The sequence below is a fragment of the Solanum pennellii genome, chromosome 7, assembly GCF_001406875.1.
Source record: "Solanum pennellii chromosome 7, SPENNV200".
Lineage (NCBI taxonomy): Eukaryota > Viridiplantae > Streptophyta > Magnoliopsida > Solanales > Solanaceae > Solanum > Solanum pennellii.
This window is the reverse complement of record NC_028643.1, coordinates 74,811,422-74,831,390: the sequence shown is the minus strand read 5'-3', so window position 1 is coordinate 74,831,390 and position 19,969 is coordinate 74,811,422. Positions and strand designations below refer to the sequence as shown.

Sequence of the window (19,969 nt, the reverse complement as noted above, 5' to 3'; positions counted from 1 at the left end):
CATACACGACTTTCAAAATGCACTAGCGCCAAATTACGCCGAATCGCTAAACGCCACGTAACGGATATATATAACTAGTTGGAGCTAAATAAAGCACTACACGTGCTTAGAATATGAACGTCCTCATCATAAATTTTGTTTCCTATATAAACACAAAACACACAATATACATTTCAAACATCACAAAATAATAACTGAACCATAGAATTTAGTAGTAACACTAATGGAGTGCGGGAAATCTTCAGCTGTTGCTCGAAGTCGATTATCGGTAATCACAGGTCATCTCGCCGCCGATTACTCCTCCTCCTCCTCCCATGGTCTGGAAACTTCCTCTGTATCCGCACCAACCGCTGCCGTGTCGCCGCCACCGAATTTAAAAGGAACCTTGACAATCATCGATGAGAGGACCGGTAAGAAGTATCAGGTTACAGTTACCGAGGAAGGAACTGTTAAAGCTACCGATTTTAAGAAAGTAAGCTTATATTTTTACAGCTTGTTTGCATTGTGTAGTTAGTAGTATTTGTTTTGATTTTTTTTTAATTTTTTTTTTTTTGATATACTTTAACTGTTAATTTGTTATATAGATAACTACTGGATACAATGATAAGGGTCTCAAGCTTTATGATCCGGGCTATCTCAACACTGCACCCGTTCGTTCATCAATATGTTACATAGATGGTGAAGAAGGGATTCTCAGGTATCGAGGTTACCCGATTGAAGAGTTGGCTGAGCGAAGTTCCTTCTTAGAAGTGGCGTATCTTTTACGTAAGTGTTGATTACTTGATCAGATTCTTAAGCCTCACTTCTAATGCATAATTTGATTTCTTCAACTGCTTTTTGTAAATGAGTTCGCTGCTCTAAGTTTCTGCTTCATAAACTGGTGTATGCTACTTCACAGTTTTGATTCATAAGATGGTTTATATTTTGTCAATCGCCTTACCTGAATTATGCAGTGTATGGTAATTTACCATCTGAGAACCAATTATCCGACTGGGAGTTTGCAGTTTCACATCATTCAGCAGTTCCTCAAGGAGTTCTGGTACGATCATATCTTAATTTTCAAAGATCGAAGAAAGCTTTAAAATGTGTGTTAGGATATTAATTTATTCCCACTCTCAAACGCTATTCATTATCTTAGCAGACAGGTTACAACCTCTTTGTTGTGCATTTCTTACTAAACTTATCTTAAAAGTGTCACCCCTTGAAGCATGAACCTTCTGGAAAAAGCAAGGGCATGTACCTTATTAGACATGTCCGTCTGAAGTTAGCTTTAGAGAGCCTGATTATTTTGCTATATGTCAACTGGGATGTTAGCATTCTGACATGTTATGCTTCTGAGATATATTTTTCCAGATGTTCAGACCACATTTCATGTGTTTCCTTGCGATTGCATAATCATTTCGATTCGAGTGGTTTTGAGTGTAGAGTAGCTGAGATAACAGTGTAATCTTGGGTTGCAGGATATCATACAGTCGATGCCTCATGATGCTCACCCGATGGGTGTTCTTGTTAGTGCTATGAGCACTCTATCTGTCTTTCATCCTGATGCCAATCCAGCTCTTAGGGTAAGCAAATTTTGAAGTTCCCAACTTTTAAACCCTTCTTTCCCCCTCTGGTGTGATGATGCTGTATTACACAGGCACATTGCACATATTACATATACCAGGGGACAATATATTTGCTTGAGCAAAATCTTTTTTTTTTTGCTTTACATGTATTCATTGCATTGGATGTTCTTTTTAGTGCTTTGTGTTCTCTTTCTGTATTTCATCCTGATGCCAATCCAGCTCTTAGGGTTAGTAATTTTTGAAGCCCCCTGCTTTTGTACCACCTTTTCCTCTTTATTCTGATGCTGTATTTCAGTGGCACATCCAGCATGTATGTGAATCTGCAGGCGATGCATTTGCTTGAGCAAAATCTGTTTTTGCTTTACATATATTCATTGCATTTGATGTTCCTTCCCCTCATTTTGATTTGTTAGGATAACTTTTATTGGTTTTTTGTTGAATGTTTAGAATAAGGAAGGTGAAGCCATATCCTGTAGACAAATGCTCATATTCCATATGATAGTTTAAGTTGCTCCTTCTTGGCTCCACTTGACCGTCTTTCTTAATGACGGTCTTACTGTTTGGTGAATTTCTGTTTCTTATGACAAAGTTGAACTCTAGTGATCTTTTTTTGTCCTGCCTCGTGTTTGGCCAGATACGTAAGGTTCTTTACAAATAAGAGACTGGAACATAGTCTGTTTTTTCTGTCCCAACTCTTATCTATGGCTTACTTCTGCTGGCCTTCTTAGGTGTCCATTTTCATGGAACAAAGGGTGGAGGGGTTGGGGTGTTGAGATCCTTTTTTAACCCTAAACTTGTCGTTAAGAGGCTATGATTCTCAACTATGGTGGAGGGGGACAAATTGAATTAGTGCTACAAAAACTGGTTCATCCCAACTAAGGGTGTGATGGAGAACAAGTGCTACAAAAACTGGTTCATCCCAACTAAGGGTGTGATGGAGAACAAGTTGACTTTGGTTCAGCACTTGCTCTTATTTTGCTGCACGAGTTGGACTTATCTTGAAGTAGAGTCTATAGATAAATCTGGTTTAGCACTTTGTCTTTGCTTGGTGACCAACTGATAGGCAGGCATCAAGCATTAGAATTACAAGTTTTCCTATGATTGGGATTACGCACCCTCTATTGGACGGTCCGCTATAAACCCAGCTTTGCAACCTGAAGGATGGCTTGCCAAAGTCGGTTTAAGCAGTATATTGGATCATAGTAGCACAACTTTTCCCGACAGACATGGGCTTTTACAATACACTCTTAAATTTCGGGAGCAAGTCCTACTCTACTAACAGATGACATGCTTTGTTAAGTAAGGAACATCGGGAAACTATTGTAATTGCAACAAGCTAATTTGATAAACTTAGAAAGCCATGGAAATCACATCAAGCACACTTGCCTAGTGCTTCTTTACTCCGTCTAAGAGATCAGGCTTTTCATTCATTCAAGAGAGAAGAACAAGAGAGAAGTGTTTAGCGAACAATCATTTTATTAATGCAAAAAGATGTAAAGCTCTAAGATAAAAGATTCTTAATTTTTGAAATATCTACTAACTACGGCTTGGCCTCCTTGATATAGGAGTAGGAAGCCTTATACGGACGAACCTAAGAATAAAAAATATGATCTTACATGACCCATCATTTTAAAAGTAGTAAAGCCCTATTCTGTCTAAAAATCTTTATCTGGGCATGCAATTAATATATGACGCACTTTATTCAAAAAAGCCCCACTAATCACCAACGAAACAATAAACATGTAAAACTGTCTTGGCATGTGACAGCATGTGCAAGCAGGTGTGTGAGCAGCTTGTAGGCAACTAGCAAATATGCGGGTAAACTTCTTTTAAGTGTCTTGCAAGGAAGGGAGTAAGCTGCTTGTTGTTGTTCTGCAAGCAAGTAGTAAGCTTCTTTTAAGTGTCTTGCAAGGAAGGGAGTGAGATGCTTGTTGTTGTTCTGCAAGCAAGTGGTAAATCACTTGTAGGCATTTCTGCCTAGGTGGATAAGCAACCTGTGGGAAGATCTGTAAGTAGGTGCATAAGCAACCTGTAGGAAGATGGATAGACGAACTTAACTAGGAAGATTTATTGCGAACTTGCACATGTCATCAGACATTATTCGACTGTACGATGTTGAAGATCTTGATAGCAGGCTTGACGTCCCTCCCTCCATCCACCAGTCAACTCCATGTCTGGTGTGGGATCTAAGAAGGTTGATAGAATGCTTCATGTGTTTCTTGTCTTGCTCTGTTGAATATCTTTTGGAGAATTCCTCTTTCCTCTGGCCCTATAGGGAAGTCCACAGTAGACATGGTCGTGGATGGAAGAACGATAAGCAAGCTGTCCGCCAAGACCTTCTACAATGTGTAATAGAATAATGCCCGATGACGTGTAAGAAAGTACCCATTTACACTCCACCTCCATAAAATCTTCCTAGTTAAATTTGCCTACCATCTTCCTTCAAGTCGTTTATGCCTACAAGTAACTTACGGCCTGCTTGTGGAACAACAACAAACTGATCTGCTTATAAGTTGCCTACAAGGTGCTCACCCACCTACTTGCACATGATGTCTGATGCCAACAACATATTTAGTTTTACGTGTACTTTGTTAGGCTTCTCCACATGTTAGTGGGGCTATGTTTGAATAAAATAAAGTGTGTCATGTATTTAGTTTTATTGGGATAGAAGAATAGTGTGCCAGGTTAGGAATTTACTATTGTTAGATTGGATAGGTTTTACTATTGGTGGGCCATGGAAGACTTAGGTTTGTCTATATTATCTTCTCTACATAAAGGAGGTCAAGCCATAGTTAGTTAGGGATGACAATGGGGAGGGGCGAGGGCGGGGTGGGTTTTGCCTTATGCAGGGTGGGGTGGATTTGACTTTATGCGAGTGCCGGGCGGGTTGAAACTTTTTAGTAGAATTCAATGCGGGTGTGGTGGGGCGGGTTCCTCCCTCCACATTTTGGAGCAAAACAGAGTTGCATAATTTTTCCCTTCAACAATTTTACAATTGACTATCTTCACTGTTTTACAACTTAATTATTAAGTTTTATTCATCGAGTTGAAATAAAAATTTCTTTTCATTCAATATCTATGTAATTCACATGGTTGAAATGATACTAATATTAGTAGAAAACAACAAATAACGTTTTCCTTTGATCTCAATTGTTGTTCTATATAAAGACAACAAGTAAAATTCAAGATAGTGAATTCTTTTTTTTGTTCCTCGTTTCTTTCTGTAACGCTGTAATAGAGAAGAAGGGTGATTTTTTCTGGGTTCATAAGCACCCTTTATTTTTGTACAAGTCATGTAAATATAATTATAATAAATGTTGAAGTAGTAGAATGATCAGAGAAATTGACAAGAAAAACAGAAAGAAGAAATGACAAAAATAAGAAAGAGAAAAAAAATCGCAATATAATACAACTTCGTGATGATGAAAAAGAATTATGCGGGGCGGGTTAAAACCAGAATATTTGGTTATGCAGGGTGGGTTGGAGTATTTGCAGTTTACGTGGGTTCGCCCCGCAACTGCCCTCCCTACTCCGCTCCGTTTGCCATCCCCATTAGTAGAAGATATCTTTAAAATTAGGATGCTTTATCTTAGAGCTCTTATATCGTTTAGTGTGATGAATAAAATGATTGCTGGCTAAATACTTCCATCTTGAAGGGATGGAAAGTCCATTCCCGTAGTGGGATAAGGAAACACTAGTAAATGTTCTTGTTGTGATTTCAATGGTGTTGCTCCGTGCCCCGATTCTGCTGCGACTCTCATCATGTGTGTTTATGTTGATGCAGGGCCAAGATATATACAATTCAAAACAAGTGAGGGATAAACAAATAGTTCGTATCCTTGGAAAGGTTATTTCTATTTGCTTTTCCCTCAACTTTGTCTTTGATTGCTTAAACCGCTGAATAGTTAAATTATGAACTCGTATTCCTTTTTGATGTGTACAGCCTCGACTGTTATCTACATTATTGCACTGATCCATCCTCCTATTAACTGAATTTTTGCAGGCACCTGTAATTGCTGCAGCTGCCTACTTGAGGATGGCTGGAAGGCCACCTGTTCTTCCATCCAACAACCTTTCTTATGCAGAGAACTTCTTGTACATGCTAGATTCACTGTAAGTTCTCTGATATCAAGCTCCAGCTGGTAAGAAAATTTAAGCTATGCCTAAATTGGATAAAAGTAATTATTGTTCCCAGTGAGACAGTATGACTGTAGTGGTCTGTGACATTCTTGTCTATTGATGTAAGTAAGATGTAGATGGCGAGTTAACAATTTGCTCCATGAACATGCAGAGGTAATAGGTCTTACAAACCCAACCCTCGACTTGCTCGTGTAGTGGACATTCTCTTCATTTTACATGCGGAGCATGAAATGAATTGCTCAACAGCAGCTGCTCGTCATCTTGCATCAAGGTAGGCATTTTCTCGTACAATTAAAAAGCTGAGAACTTCTAGTCTCTACTGACACCCTTATGTTTGTGCAGCGGTGTTGATGTGTACACAGCTATAGCTGGAGCGGTTGGTGCTTTGTATGGCCCCCTTCATGGAGGTGCAAATGAGGTACAACTTTGATGTACTAAAACAATGAAATTTCCTTTACACAAGCTTTCAAATATAATTAGCACACACTCCCCGTCACAAATCACTTGCTGGTTGTAGCATCATAACGTGCTGTTTTTAAATGGTTTATAGGCTGTGCTCAGGATGCTCAGCGAGATTGCAAGTATTGACAATATTCCAGAGTTCATTGAGGGCGTGAAAAGCAGGTGCATCATTTTCTAGTTGCCATCTTTAACATAAAGAAGTGGTCTATTCATATTAATCATTTCTACTTCTTTTTGCTTTTCCTTTCCTCTAGGAAGCGTAAGATGTCTGGTTTCGGGCACCGTGTCTACAAAAATTATGATCCTAGAGCTAAAGTGATTAAGAAGCTAGCAGAAGAAGTATTTTTCATTGTTGGTCGCGATCCTTTAATTGAGGTGAGCCTTACTCGTCTCCGTGTGGATGTCATGCTTTAAAATGTTCAATCCGCTCTCTCATATAATCTTATATATCATCTTCAGGTTGCTGTTGCTCTCGAAAAAGCTGCACTCTCAGATGACTATTTTGTAGAAAGGAAGTTGTACCCGAATGTCGATTTTTACTCTGGTTTAATCTACAGGTGTGCATAGTTTTACATAAATCTTTACGTAACTTAGTCTAGAATGATCTAGACTAACAGTAATACATAGCTGTGTAACAGGGCAATAGGATTTCCCACGGAGTTCTTTCCGGTTTTATTTGCGATCCCTCGGATGGCGGGTTACTTAGCGCATTGGCGCGAGTCCCTTGACGATCCTGATACGAAGATAATGAGACCAGCACAGGTAACATAACCTGGTCCTTTTTGTCTTAAATGTCCCAGGTAATTATGTTTGGATTCTCTTTTTTCAGGTGTATACTGGTGTATGGTTGCGTCACTATATGCCTCTCCAAGATCGATCACCGTCAGCTGAGACGGATAAGTTCGGTCAGGTATCAGTCTCCAATGCCACCAGGCGGAGGTTAGCTGGTTCGGGTGACTAGACTTGGTTCATAGTTTTAGACGTTACATCAGGATAATTTTGTAGGTAGATAGAACATCAGGCTCTTGTTGCATGTTTATAATAATCTACTAGTTGGTCTGAGGGCGGGCTTAAGGTGGAGGGTTAAATAAATACGGGTGGGCATAGTCTCTAGACGACTCAAAATTCAAATCAAAATATGAACTTGCTGATATTTGGTTTGAATTTCTGAGTTATGGATTGTATAAAATATATGAACTTTGGAATATCTGAAAACTTGGAATTTTTGTGCTGCACCTTTTATGTTCTTCGCATATTAAATTTGTGACTCAAATGAGGTAATTCGTTCGGTAGAGTGTGTATAATAATAATGTTAAGTAGATTTGTTTAAGTAAATATCTGTATTAATAGCGTATGTATTCTTTCGTAGTTTTGTATATGTTATATTTTTTATTTTGGACTTGTATTAACGATGATGTAACTTAATTCTTCTTTTTTTTTTAATGTTCTCTTAAGTCGACTATTTAATTTTATAATAAAATGATGAGTACATTTTTCAAGATTAGTTAATCATTTTATCAAGAATATAATGAGTAAAATATGATAAATAATGGTAATTTATACATAAACTTTATAAAATAACAGGTGTTGTCATTCAACTATTTATCGAAAGCTATAAAAAAGGAGGGTGGGAGTGCTAGCTATGCATTTCATCAATTTGCATTGTTTGATTTGATACATTAATTTTTTTTATTATGAAGATATCTTTACTATTTTGGTGGAAAAAAATATAAAGACAGTATAAGGGATAATTAGATTTTTAATCGAGTTAATGTATGCATACCTAAAAATATGATATTAGCAATAATGCTTAATGCACAATAGATTGTATAATCATTTTTATCAACTTTACCATTGAATATGGAATACGCAACAATGAAACTATTTTTATCAACTTTAGGTGAAACTAGATTATAAAAGCAACTGAACTAAGCAAAAAAATTAGAATTCTACTAGAATGACTGCATTCTTTTATACATAATACTGATGATGGTTGTTGTATAAATAATATTTGTATAATGGATAAATATAATCTATTGTTATTGTATAAATAATGACCGAAAATGAATTATATTATATCTTACACTAATATAATATGGGTTGTTTTATTTCAAAAATTGATATCAAAGTTAATGATTTAACGAAACAAATGAAGATGGCCCGATATATTTTCAACTAAGAGGACCCTTAAATAGAGTATAACATCCAAAGGGTTTGTTTACAAAACCGAATATCCACCTTAACAACAAATCCAAGAGCACTATTTGCACAATCATGGATTGAACATAATGTTAAGTATGATATACGGAGCACGCCAAACGTTTTATGAAAATTACAGAGTTACACTTTCAGGCGTTTTATAGAGAATTTACACACGACCGCGCTTTCATGTAGCAGAAAACACACTACTCAGCATTTTCTTTCAACAGCCAGCTTTGATACATAAAATGCCAGCCTAACTTCTCTCCTACCGGCTAGTAAATTTCGATCTTGCTGACGAAGCCATGGGGGAGGAACCAAGCCTAGTTGTGGTATCAGGATATGTGGAGGGAACACGCCTCGCTGCGGTGTCAGGATAGGTGGAGGAACCACGCCTAGCTGCAGCGTCAGGATATGTGGAGGAACCATGCCTAGCTGCGGTGTCATGATGTGTGGAGGAACCAAGCCTAGTTGCGCTGTCAGGATATGTGGAGGAACCACGCCTAGCTGCGGTGTCAGGATATGTGGAGGAACCACGCTTAGCTGCGGTGTCAGGATATGTGGAGGAACCACGCCTAGTTGAGGTGTCAGGCTCATATCCTCTGCCTCTTTCTTGAGAAGAAACAAAACTACCTGGTTTCTTTATAAAAGAAACTTGGCTGGGAATAAAAGAGAAGATAAGAGAAGAATAAAATGGATTATGGTCAAGTATAAACAGCTGCAAGTATGTCTTTACCTATGATTTCTTTGCACGGACTTATTCTTCAAAGCAGCTAAATTCTTTACTTCTCGACTGTGAGAAACAACACGAGAGAGTGATCAATATGAAAATAGAAAATAGCACAGATAACACAAAAAATAATACAGAGACAGCTGTTTTCTTTAGTTAGTAGAACTAGCATTGTTAAAATATCTTAGCACAATTTTCCAATCAAACAGAATATACCAAGAATCCACATTCGATCTACGCCCATGAAGGTAGTGACAGTTAGGACAGGTTTAAAAACACAAGCACAAACACTGGGAAAGACCATCCAGTACGGAGTGGGGAACAGAGAGCTTTTGCATGAATAAAATAATGTTTAAGCCATGTAATTGTTCTAATGGAGGCCAAACTTACCTGTTGACAAACTCTATTTTTGCCTTCTTCATCAACGGACTCTTTGTGTTCCCAAAATTGCTACCAAGTCCACTACCTACAAGTTACCTTCTTATTCAGGAACAAAAATACCACGCATTCTAAATTAACATAATATGTTTAGTTTGACAGGAAAAGGTATATAAAGAAAACATGAAGCTTACCATAAAAGCTTCTTTTATTGCTAGAAGGGGGAACCTTTGTGCAGACTTGAACTTGTCGGCTTTGCCGTTCTACACACAAATAAAAAAGATTAAATATCAATAGTAATGGTAACTCACAACATATTTCCATAAAAAGAGAAATTAAACAAGTTTCAAGAACTAGATAAAGTCAAGTATGATCATGACGACACAACAACATACTCAAGGTAATCCACAAGTGGGGTGTGGAGTGGGTAGTGTGTAAACAGGCCTTACCCTAACCTTGGAAGGTAGAGAGGTTACAATAGACCCTCGGCTCAAGAAAAAACATATCTACAACCTATCACCATAAAAGACCAAATAAAAATTTCTGAGCAGGATTTTTGGAACTCCCTAGCTGATACTGAATTCTGTAACACACTCTTACAAGTCCCAACATAGTTCTTTAAGAGGTAATTGGAAAATTTCCCATTGTTGTTAAAGGAAACAGGCTAATTAGTCTAGATCAACATCTGAATATATGACAGCTTATTATGGCCTCAACTAAAACTAGAGGATGGTACCACTTACTGGGAATACAAATTAAAGAACAAAGAAACAGAAGTAAAGCACATACTGGCATTTTCGTTTTGGTACAATTCCTTGATTCTTTCAAATGATCTTTGTTGAGTTTCCTCCATTTCCTGTGTCTTCGCCTGCAAGTAAATTGATATACCCTTTTGTAATGTCGAATAATTTGGTAACAACAATAAGAGGAAGATGTGATTCAATACTAAACATATATCATAAATCATAATAAGGGAGTAAAAACAAAATATGATATGATAAATCACCTCATATAACTGTTTCCATTTAAATGTTACTTTCACTTGCTTCATTCGCTCAACCACCTGATTGATGCTCTTGTCACCAAACTCAATCTGGTAAAACCTCTTCCAAAGTCTATCAGTCACTTGACTGAGATCTCTTCCCTGAAAGAAGAATTTGAGCATTACAAATGGACTTGATATGTAACACTGCAAGAGGATAACCTAATCATAGAGTTTCTTACTTCTGTCGAATTCTCCACATGTGTCAATTGTTCAAGAGAACAGTGAGGCAAAATGCGCTCTAGTAGATAAGTGTCTGTTTCACCAACATCCCCAAGGTATCTCAAATTATCTACTGCTGTCTGAACACATAAATCTACCAGCGAAGGAACCTTACACCTCATTGTAAAACGCCTTTTATGTCTCAGTACGTGCTTCAATCTATTCTGGCCAGCTCACACCTTCATATGAAAAAGTTAATCAGCAGAAGAAAGAAAATCCAGAACGTAAAAATCCAGATTTAGAAGTATTTAGTACATTCAATACTAAACCAGGTAAACAATAGCTTCCTGCTGTCTATCAGCTAACCTTCTGTATGTTTCCTGTTGAATTTCAAGAAATTACTCCTTGAACAGATACAGTTGAATTTCTTGTTTTCACATTTATCATTTTTGAACATTTACAATTGATGCTTGTGTATAGCATATCATATATCATATACCATATATCATACTCAAAGTAGGAAGCTCAAGTTGGATTTCTTCCCTCCACAACAACAAAATCAGACTAAATATCTAATAAAATAATAAATATTATAATTACACATTGTTAGAATTTGAAGTCCAACATGTAACGGCCCAACCTGCTAGTGATACCATTTTCGGCCTAGGGCCGCATGACTTTAGGACGTGTCACTAGGGTGTAAGACCTGCTTACCTTACTTATATACCCAAAATCTCTCCTTTGTTTTGCCGATGTGGGACTTCTTATACTAAGCTGGGATGTCACACAACACTTTAATTCTTTACAAGTTATGACATTTTAAATTTCCTTACCTTTTAGATGAAGTCCAGTAGTCATTTGATTAAGTTTTATTTTCTTGATTTTCTCCTTTCATTCATTCCATCCATTCACTATATTTAAAGCCCACAATCTCCATGTTAAATTAAAAAGGGAACTGCCCATTTGTTTTTCCTGAGCAAATCCCAAATGGCAACAATTAAATCAACACATTAATAACTTATTTAAAGCATATAATTGAATTTTTCAAGCAACAGATGAATATAAAGGTTAAGGGTCAAGACAATAAATAATACTAATTTTTTAATTGAAGTGATGTATGCTCTTCCGATTGTACATAAGGATGTTCAAAAGCCTTGCCCCATAACTATCAAAAAATGTCATATCCTCTAAATAATTTGTTCCTCTTACACCTATAGAAAAATTCCAAAAACGCAGGGGTTATTTTCTTGTGATTTTTGTTTTAAATAAGACCAATCTAATTCATAATCATATAATCAGTTTAGGTGTATTTTGGCAATTAGTCTTTCCATTTGCAAAGGACGGGAAGAAAAAAAGTAAAGGGAAGAGAAAGAAATGTCATTTCTGTAGAAGAAGTATAACTATCAGGTTCTGAACAAGTGTGAGTTGTAAGAAATAATTTTTATTTTTGTTTTAGATTGCTTTAGAGAAAGGTTTGATCTTTTATTTTCTTTAAGTTCAATGAAGATTGATTTACAAATTTCTAATAAAAAAAAAAGAAGCTACTTTCCTATTGAATTAAGAGGCTGTTAGAAAATGGACTCACAAATAATTTGTGTAAATTTCAGGAATCTAATTCAAGATTTACCTGAACAAGGATTGTTCTGGAAAGCAGACCGACCAATGGAAATTGAGATAGAGAGTTGGAGGCGGCTGAGCTAGAAATAGCTTAATTAGGTTTGAACCAAATGTAACTATCAATTTCCTCTTCTTTTCATCACTCTCCTATCATGAGCAATGCTTCAATTTAGTGTCAGACTACATTTAATTTTGATGCTTGAGCATCTATCCAATTATGATCAATAGTCTAGAATGTCTATCACTTTCAACACAATTTTCACTAGGATGTCTATAACCATTAAAGTTGCAACAAGGACAACATTGAATTATTTTTGTTTTATTACTCGAGAATTCACATCGGCTTATTTCGAGCTGGATTCTCAAATTATCAAACAAACTACCACATTCATGAAATCTTTCCTTTACTTATGCTGTGACATAACATGTTTCAATCATCTTATGTAATTATGTAAATTACTTAATCTCTCGAAATACATGTGCAACACACGTGACCGATAACTAGTTGCTTTATACATAATTCCACGGAAAAATTACTAAATCTCTCGAAATCCACGTGCAACATACATGTCCAATAACTAGTTGCTTAATACACAACTCCACGCAACAATTACTAAATCTCTCGAAATACACGTGCAACACACGTGTCCGATACCTAGTTGCTTAATACACAATTCCACGCAACAATTACTAAATCTCTCGAAATACACGTGTCCAATACCTAGTTGCTTAATAAACAATTTCACGCAACAATTACTAAATCTCTCGAAATCTACGTGCAACACACGTGTCCGATAACTAGTTGCTTAATACACAATTCCACGCAACAATTACTAAATCTCTCGAAATATACGTGCAACACACGTGTCCGATAACTAGTTGCTTAACACATAATTCCACACAAGTCCAAACTTCTACAACTATCAACAATGTAAAAACACTTCAAAAAAATCCAACTGTACAGTGGTATTGCTTTAAGAAAAGTAGTGAATAAAATTTCAGAAATTTATAGTTCATGGATTATGCATCACATTGATTAGGTAGAAAACAACACGAAAGAAAATTATGAATTCAATTACAATTAACAAAAAAAATCCATTGGATCGTTGAATTCACAAAACTGTAGGCCTTGGCAATGAAAATTAACGGGAATTAAACATAAGAAAATTCACATACATGAAAATTATATACCGCATGAGAAATTAAACCGTAAATAGAAGCAAAAAGAGAATTGAACCTCACCGGAATGTGATCGGAGCTGGAATTCGCCTGACCGACGCCGATGATCAAATATCTGAAAAATAATAATTGAATTTGTAGGGGAAGGGATAAAGGAACTTGAATTCCGATCGAGTTTAACAACTGCAACGCATCGGAAGATTCATCGGAAACACAAAAAAAAAATTGATCTATTGATGGAAGACGGGGAACAGAGGTTTGTTATATCCCAAAAAGAGTATCGGAAGCGTTTCAGCGCGTGCTTGTACGCGCAGTTGTCGGCAGGCTAATATTGGGCCTTAGAATTTGGATTAGAATGTAAGGGCCCAATTAAGAAAGTAGTCTCCTTTTCGGTTTTGGAAAGAAAAGAACTATTCCTTCCGTTCCATTTTATACTGGGAAAATTACACGATTAAGTAAATATATACTAATTAATTAATCATCATAATTAGAGTTTATTTTAATTATCACTCGCCATGAATTATTGGTTATCATTAATTAGGTTGCTTACTTTTGCTGTTAGTATAAGCGTATAGATGTCCTTTTCCATGTATATAAATGATTCCTTCTCTTTCTTTATAACTAGAAAAATCACTCGCATTTTTTTCCTCTTTCATTTAGTATTCATTGTCGAATCGGACGCTTAACCCCCGCCACCAACTACGGGGGGAAGTCACACTTTAACTTCCTGCCTTGACCTAGGCCTCACGTGGATCGTTTGGTCCACTGAACTCATCAATCAACCTTGACCTTGACTCTCACTACGTACTCCACTTCGCACAAGAATTTTATATCACAGAATTTATAAATAATATTTAAAATCTATCAGACATTAAAATTATAGCACTATATCATCTTACATATAAGATTACGTAGTAATAAATATTTATAATATAAAGGAAAATAAAATTATTAGACTTTATCATTTATACTTAATAACATAAGCATAAATTAATGAGTGTAAAAATACATACCATAATATGTAACATAACAATGGTGACAGTGAGTCACTCAACAGGAGCAACGTACACAAATGTTTAATTGTGAAGGAGAAGAACTTCAAATTTTTTGTCGCTTTAAAATGAGAGAAAATCCTACTATTTATAGTTAACAAAGGGTAGTGTTAACAAATGTTTATTGTGTCTTATCGGAAATGTAACATTTATTTGAAAAAGTAGCAATCCATTGAAATGGTCACAACTTTTCATAAAATTTACAACTTTTAATAAAAATCGTAAGTCTTTATTAAAGTCGCAACTTTTCATATAAGTCACAACTCTTCATTAAAGTCGCAACTTTTTCTAAAGGTCACAATTTTTCATGAAAGGAGAATGCTAGTTTTGAAAATAAATAAATTAAAAGGAAAATTTTTGTTTGTGGTGACGCCACATAGGTGGGCCTAAGGTTCACTTTTATGCTTTAATATGATCCTTTACCTTATTTTCTCCTTAAATCTCTCAACACAAAAAATTCGAAAATTTCAGTTTTTTCCTCTCAAATTGCGCTTCCTGATTTTCAGGGCAATTGTTATGCAGTTAAGTTTCTTTTTTTTTTTTTGTAATTTTATCTTATCTTTTTTATTTGTATTTGTATATGACTGAAATTTCATATGATTTTTTAGATTTATAATTAGATACAATCAAAATTATGAAGGAAGAAACACCATAATAGCTTTGAAAAGATATATCATGACAAATATATAAGTACGAATAAGCTGTGAATTATACATATACATATATTTAAGTACAAATCAATAGTCATTATTCCTTTTATACAATTACATATAGAAATAGCTCATTGATACAACAGTAACTTCACATAATAAACAATTATCAATCAATTATACATATACAAATACTAATTCCACAAAAGAATAGAATATCTGAATTATACATATACAAAATATACAAATAAATTGATTATTAGTGTCACTACTCATTTTATACGATTAAAAATTTAAATAACTAACTTATACAAACTCTAATTCCACATAAACTACAATCATCAATGAATTATACATATACAAACAACAATTCCACCAAAAATAATACAAACCTATACATATACAAAATATACTAATACAAACCACCTTTGAAGAACCTGTTTATACAATAATGTATGGAAATTACTAGTTTATACCAACACTAATTCCACATAAACTACAGTCATCGACCAATTATACATATACAAACACTAATTCCACCAAAAATAATACAGACCTATATATATATACACAAAATATACTAATACAAACCACCTATGAAAAATCTGTTTTTACAATGTACGGAAATAACTAATTTATACCAGCACTAATTTCACATGAACAACAACCATCAATGATTTGAATCAATCAATAATAATTTATACTATAATAAATAAAAATCAATTTATACATTAACGGAAGGAAGGAAAGTCATATTTGGTATGAAAGTCTAAAGAGATAATGTTCCATGAATTAAGCGATTGTTACCTACTTTTTCCAATCGAAATTACTATTTTCATCTTTTAAAAAGTACAATTTTTTTTGTATAAAATACCAAATAATAGCGATTTATACAAATACACTTGCCTATAACCATTAAAATTGTAGCTATGGCTTGTAAACATGTAAAATATAGCTAAGGAGCCTAATTAAGTTTATTCTTGTGGCTATATGTGAAATTTTCCCTATTATATATCATTTTTTTCTATAAATAGCTGGACCATAATATTTTGTCATATTATAAATTTTATGCATAGATTACCATATTTTATCTATTATACCCTTGATAGAATAGTTAATTAATCTTGTGTATTCATCATTTATTCTAAAGTTAACTTAAGAAAACATTAAATAAGGGTAGAAGGTAAAGTTACATTATTTCTTAATGCAAGTGCAAAGTAAAAATGTGACATAATAAATGGGACGAAGGGAGTAATTACTTAGATACGCTCTACTTCGCAATAACACAAATTTTACAAGTTTTTTGGTGTGTTCACGTACGTTTGTATATATGTATCTTTGGATAAATGGTCGAAATTAGGTGTAATTTGTTATAGATACATTATATCTAAGTGGATTCACATATACATGTGATACACAACAAATCTCGCTTGCCTCTTTTCAACCTCGCATGCTACTCTTGTAACACCTCGAAATTTTTTTGAGCTAAAACTTGAACAATCCTTCGTAGTGAGTAAGTTTTTGCCAAGAAATTTAAAATTTCTTTAGTATTAAAGTCAGGTGACCAGATATAGCACCTTAAGTACAAAAAAGAACTTAATTGGAAGTTCTTTTAACCTAATAATAACATACCGATTATAAGGTTCGGGGATGAATGTTAGATTAAAAGATTTGGATTTAAAACGGGTGGGGCTTTTTTGGGTGGACATATGGATTTTTTAATTAGTTAAATTAATTATTAGGGTAGCCAATAAAATAGTGACACGCTATTTATGAATTTAGACTGTTAAAAATGAGGGCAAAATAGAGTCAAAAGATTGATGTTAAGGACATTTTAAGCTGAAATGTAGAAAAAACGTAATTTTATATCAATTTATATAATTTAAGAATATTTTAGATCTTTTTCCGAAATAAAAATGTAATGGTAGCTCACAACAGTACACATTATGTTATTTCAAACACATTGAAGTGGAAAAAGTCACTAGTTTCCTCAAGTTATATCTTTTCCTCTTTTTTTCCCCCAAACTTTTGACTACAAATTAAAGTGGGACATTTATTGTAAAAGTTTCTACCTTTTTCTTTTTTAAGAAAAATTACGCGATTTCACTGATTTAAGAAATAGGGCATTTGATACTGTTGAAGTGATTGGCAAATTGATATCTGGTGGAAGAAAATATTTATGTCACATAGCTCATATTTTGATTTTGTTACTCGGTTTAGTCCATATTTGTATATAAACACTGATATATTTTGATATAATGTTGTATATATAATATTGTATCTTATGTTGTGTGGTGTAATATTTTATGTTAAGTGGTAATATTTTTGAAAATTTCACCTTTTGTTTTTAGTTTTCTGCAATGCAATGTATTTTATTTTATCCTTTTTTTTTTCGTGCAAATGGGGTTGAAGAAAAAAAAGAAAAAAGAGTACGCATACTTTGTATAAAGTGATCCCAGTGAGTCAAGGTTTATATAAAGTGAACTTTTTTAAATTATTATTGTTGCGATCGGGCCAGTTTTTATGCATCTCGATTAATTTTATGAGATATTTATTACCCTCCATCAGCATCATATAACTCTGTCCACCAAAATTAGGACAAATACGAAAAATCACTAGTATTTTTTTTGTCTTTGCTAACTTTCTAATATGGACACTCTTAGGCCAGGTCGGCCAATATTTTTTAATATGATATGATATTATTCGTTTTTGGATTAAATTCATATAATTCCTGCCAAATTATTAGCTTTGATACAAATTGCTACGTTAAATTGACATAAAAAATCTAAGATAAAGTGATTTGTCCGTTTAAATCAACCCCATTTTATATTTTCTCAAGTACCATTATGTCATTATGTTTTGCTACACTAAAATAACTCAAATATATTCTTAATAAAATGTGATTTTATCTGCTTTAGTTCAAGCTTACACAATTTTTCATTTAAGTTCTCATATTATATATTAATATATATGCAACTTTCTTTTCTTTTTAACTACCAATATAGAATTTGCAACTAAGTCAAACTCTAGTACTCCAACTTGGAATGTCATTATCTTAATTATTTTCTTGTCCTAACTTTCTTCAATATAAATCCAATTGGTGCAAAGCTCCTTAAAAAAACATGACAAACATGAATATACTTCATCTAATTCATTTTTTCATGTTTTTTCTGTTGTTCACATTTCTTTACACACTAATATCAACTTCATTTCTTGTCATAATAATCTTAATGTTAGTTGTATAAAAATAGAGAAGGAACCTCTACTTAATCTCAAGAAAGGTCTTATCGATCCTTCGAGTAGGCTTTTTCTTGGATTGGAGAAGAATGTTGTAAATGGGAAGGCATTGTGTGACATAAAAAAACAAGAAATGTAATCAAGATCAAGCTACGTAACACTTTTAATCGCGTTGATGATATAGGTGATGGATATCAAAGTTATGAACTTGGTGGTGAAATTAGTCTTTCTTTGCTTGATTTAAAGTCATTTGAGGTATCTTGATTTGAGTTCAAACAACTTTGGAGGGAATCAAATTCCAAAGTTCTTTGGATCTTTTCGAATATTGAGATACCTTAATCTGTCGAATTCTGGTTTTGATGGACCTGTTCCTCCTCACATTGGAAATCTTTCAAGATTGCATTTTCTTGATCTTAGTAGTTACTCAAATAATGGACCATTTGCTAACAACTTGAAATGGTTCATTAGACTTCAATCTTTGAAGTATCTTAATTTAGGTAGTGTGGATTTGTCTAAGGTGAAGAATCATTGGCTTCAGTCTGTCGATATGATTCCTTCCCTTCTAGAGTTGCATTTGCCACAATGCATGCTTTCAAATCTTCCGTTGTCTTTTGAGTTCTTCAATCTCTCTTCACTGTTAGTCCTTGATATCTCGAACAACAGGTTCAGCTCATTATTCCCATCTTGGTTATCTAAGCTTGGAAAACTTGCTTTATCTTGATTTGAACTCGAATGTTCTTCAAGGTACTATTCCAATTGAACTTGCAAACATGACTTCACTCCAGATACTTGACTTATCTAAGGATTCCTTCCTGGAGGGTCAGTTGCGTGAGCAACTGGGAAATCTATGCAACTTGCGAGAATTGGATCTTTCTCTAAACAATTTCACAGGCGATATAACCAAAACTCATTGATGGTCTTTCTAGGTGCAAAGAAAGCAAGCTAGAGAGGCTGAACTTGGGATATAATGCTGGATTGGTTGGAATTCTTCCAGATTCTATTGGATCTTGAAAATCTCAAGTATATTGAGCTATGGAAGAATTCATTTGTTGGTATGATCCCCGATTCGATAGGAAATTTGTCATCATTGGAGGATTTGATCCTTGTATGGAACCAAATGAGTGGACAAATTCCAGTCACTTTAGGGAAACTTTCAAAGTTGGTTGTCAGACCTTTTTGAAAATAATTGGTGGGGGTGTCATCACTGAAGCTCACTTCACAAACCTGACTAGTTTGAAGGAGTTGTATATATCCTCAAACTCATTACCTCCTAGTCTTCCTTTGGTTGCAAACGTTGACACCGAGTGGATTCCTCCTTTTAGTCTCCAGTATCTCAAGTTCAGGTCATGTCGATTTGCTCCTAAATTTCATATGTGGATCAGACATCTTACTGAATTGCAAACTTTAACGTTCAGGCGTGCTGGATTTTCAGATACTCTCCCTGATTGGTTGTGGGAAATGAACTCGGAACTTGAAGAATTGGATTTTGGTTATAATCAACATTGGGGCAGAGTGCCAACTACTCTAAATTTAAGCCTGGTTCCACTGTCTAT

The 19,969-nt window shown here is 34.6% G+C and overlaps 2 protein-coding genes across 14 annotated transcripts; one reads left to right on the top strand and one right to left on the bottom strand.

Annotated features, from left to right (window-relative positions):
* Window positions 1–166: 166 nt before the first annotated feature.
* On the top strand, window positions 167–7,405 carry LOC107024591 (citrate synthase 3, peroxisomal-like). Its single transcript, XM_015225578.2, has 13 exons — window positions 167–472; window positions 585–765; window positions 954–1,039; window positions 1,461–1,565; window positions 5,353–5,415; window positions 5,572–5,681; window positions 5,860–5,979; window positions 6,051–6,126; window positions 6,259–6,332; window positions 6,425–6,545; window positions 6,630–6,727; window positions 6,809–6,932; window positions 7,000–7,405. Exons 1-13 carry the CDS (start codon window positions 224–226, stop codon window positions 7,129–7,131), a joined length of 1,539 nt encoding a protein of 512 aa, XP_015081064.1. The 5' UTR covers window positions 167–223; the 3' UTR covers window positions 7,132–7,405.
* A 901-nt stretch (window positions 7,406–8,306) lies between these two features.
* LOC107026510 lies at window positions 8,307–13,893 on the bottom strand. Of its 13 annotated transcripts, none has more exons than XM_027918621.1 (12): window positions 13,536–13,823; window positions 12,309–12,445; window positions 11,776–11,892; window positions 11,515–11,653; window positions 10,997–11,061; window positions 10,702–10,920; window positions 10,484–10,621; window positions 10,267–10,345; window positions 9,672–9,740; window positions 9,490–9,565; window positions 9,106–9,162; window positions 8,307–9,028 (listed from the first exon to the last, which is right to left on the bottom strand). In XM_027918621.1, exons 6-12 carry the CDS (start codon window positions 10,861–10,863, stop codon window positions 8,638–8,640), a joined length of 972 nt encoding a protein of 323 aa, XP_027774422.1. In that variant the 5' UTR covers window positions 10,864–10,920; window positions 10,997–11,061; window positions 11,515–11,653; window positions 11,776–11,892; window positions 12,309–12,445; window positions 13,536–13,823; the 3' UTR covers window positions 8,307–8,637. The 13 variants fall into 13 exon arrangements, with proteins under 13 accessions (XP_027774422.1, XP_027774419.1, XP_027774421.1 ...); XM_027918618.1 differs by having other exon boundaries at window positions 13,541–13,823; XM_027918620.1 differs by lacking the exon at window positions 10,997–11,061 and having other exon boundaries at window positions 13,541–13,823.
* Window positions 13,894–19,969: the final 6,076 nt, after the last annotated feature.

Coding starts and splice junctions, on each gene's coding strand:
- LOC107026510 (XM_015227498.1), bottom strand. CDS start 10,863: ATGAGGTGTAAGGTTCCTTCGCTGGTAGATTTATGTGTTCAGACAGCA. Junction 9,741..10,266: donor GTACCAAAACGAAAATGCCA/GTATGTGCTTTA, acceptor ATTTGTGTGTAG/AACGGCAAAGCCGACAAGTT. Junction 9,163..9,489: donor AAAATAGAGTTTGTCAACAG/GTAAGTTTGGCC, acceptor TGTTTCTCACAG/TCGAGAAGTAAAGAATTTAG.
- LOC107024591 (XM_015225578.2), top strand. CDS start 224: ATGGAGTGCGGGAAATCTTCAGCTGTTGCTCGAAGTCGATTATCGGTA. Junction 6,546..6,629: donor GTCGCGATCCTTTAATTGAG/GTGAGCCTTACT, acceptor TATCATCTTCAG/GTTGCTGTTGCTCTCGAAAA. Junction 6,728..6,808: donor TACTCTGGTTTAATCTACAG/GTGTGCATAGTT, acceptor GCTGTGTAACAG/GGCAATAGGATTTCCCACGG.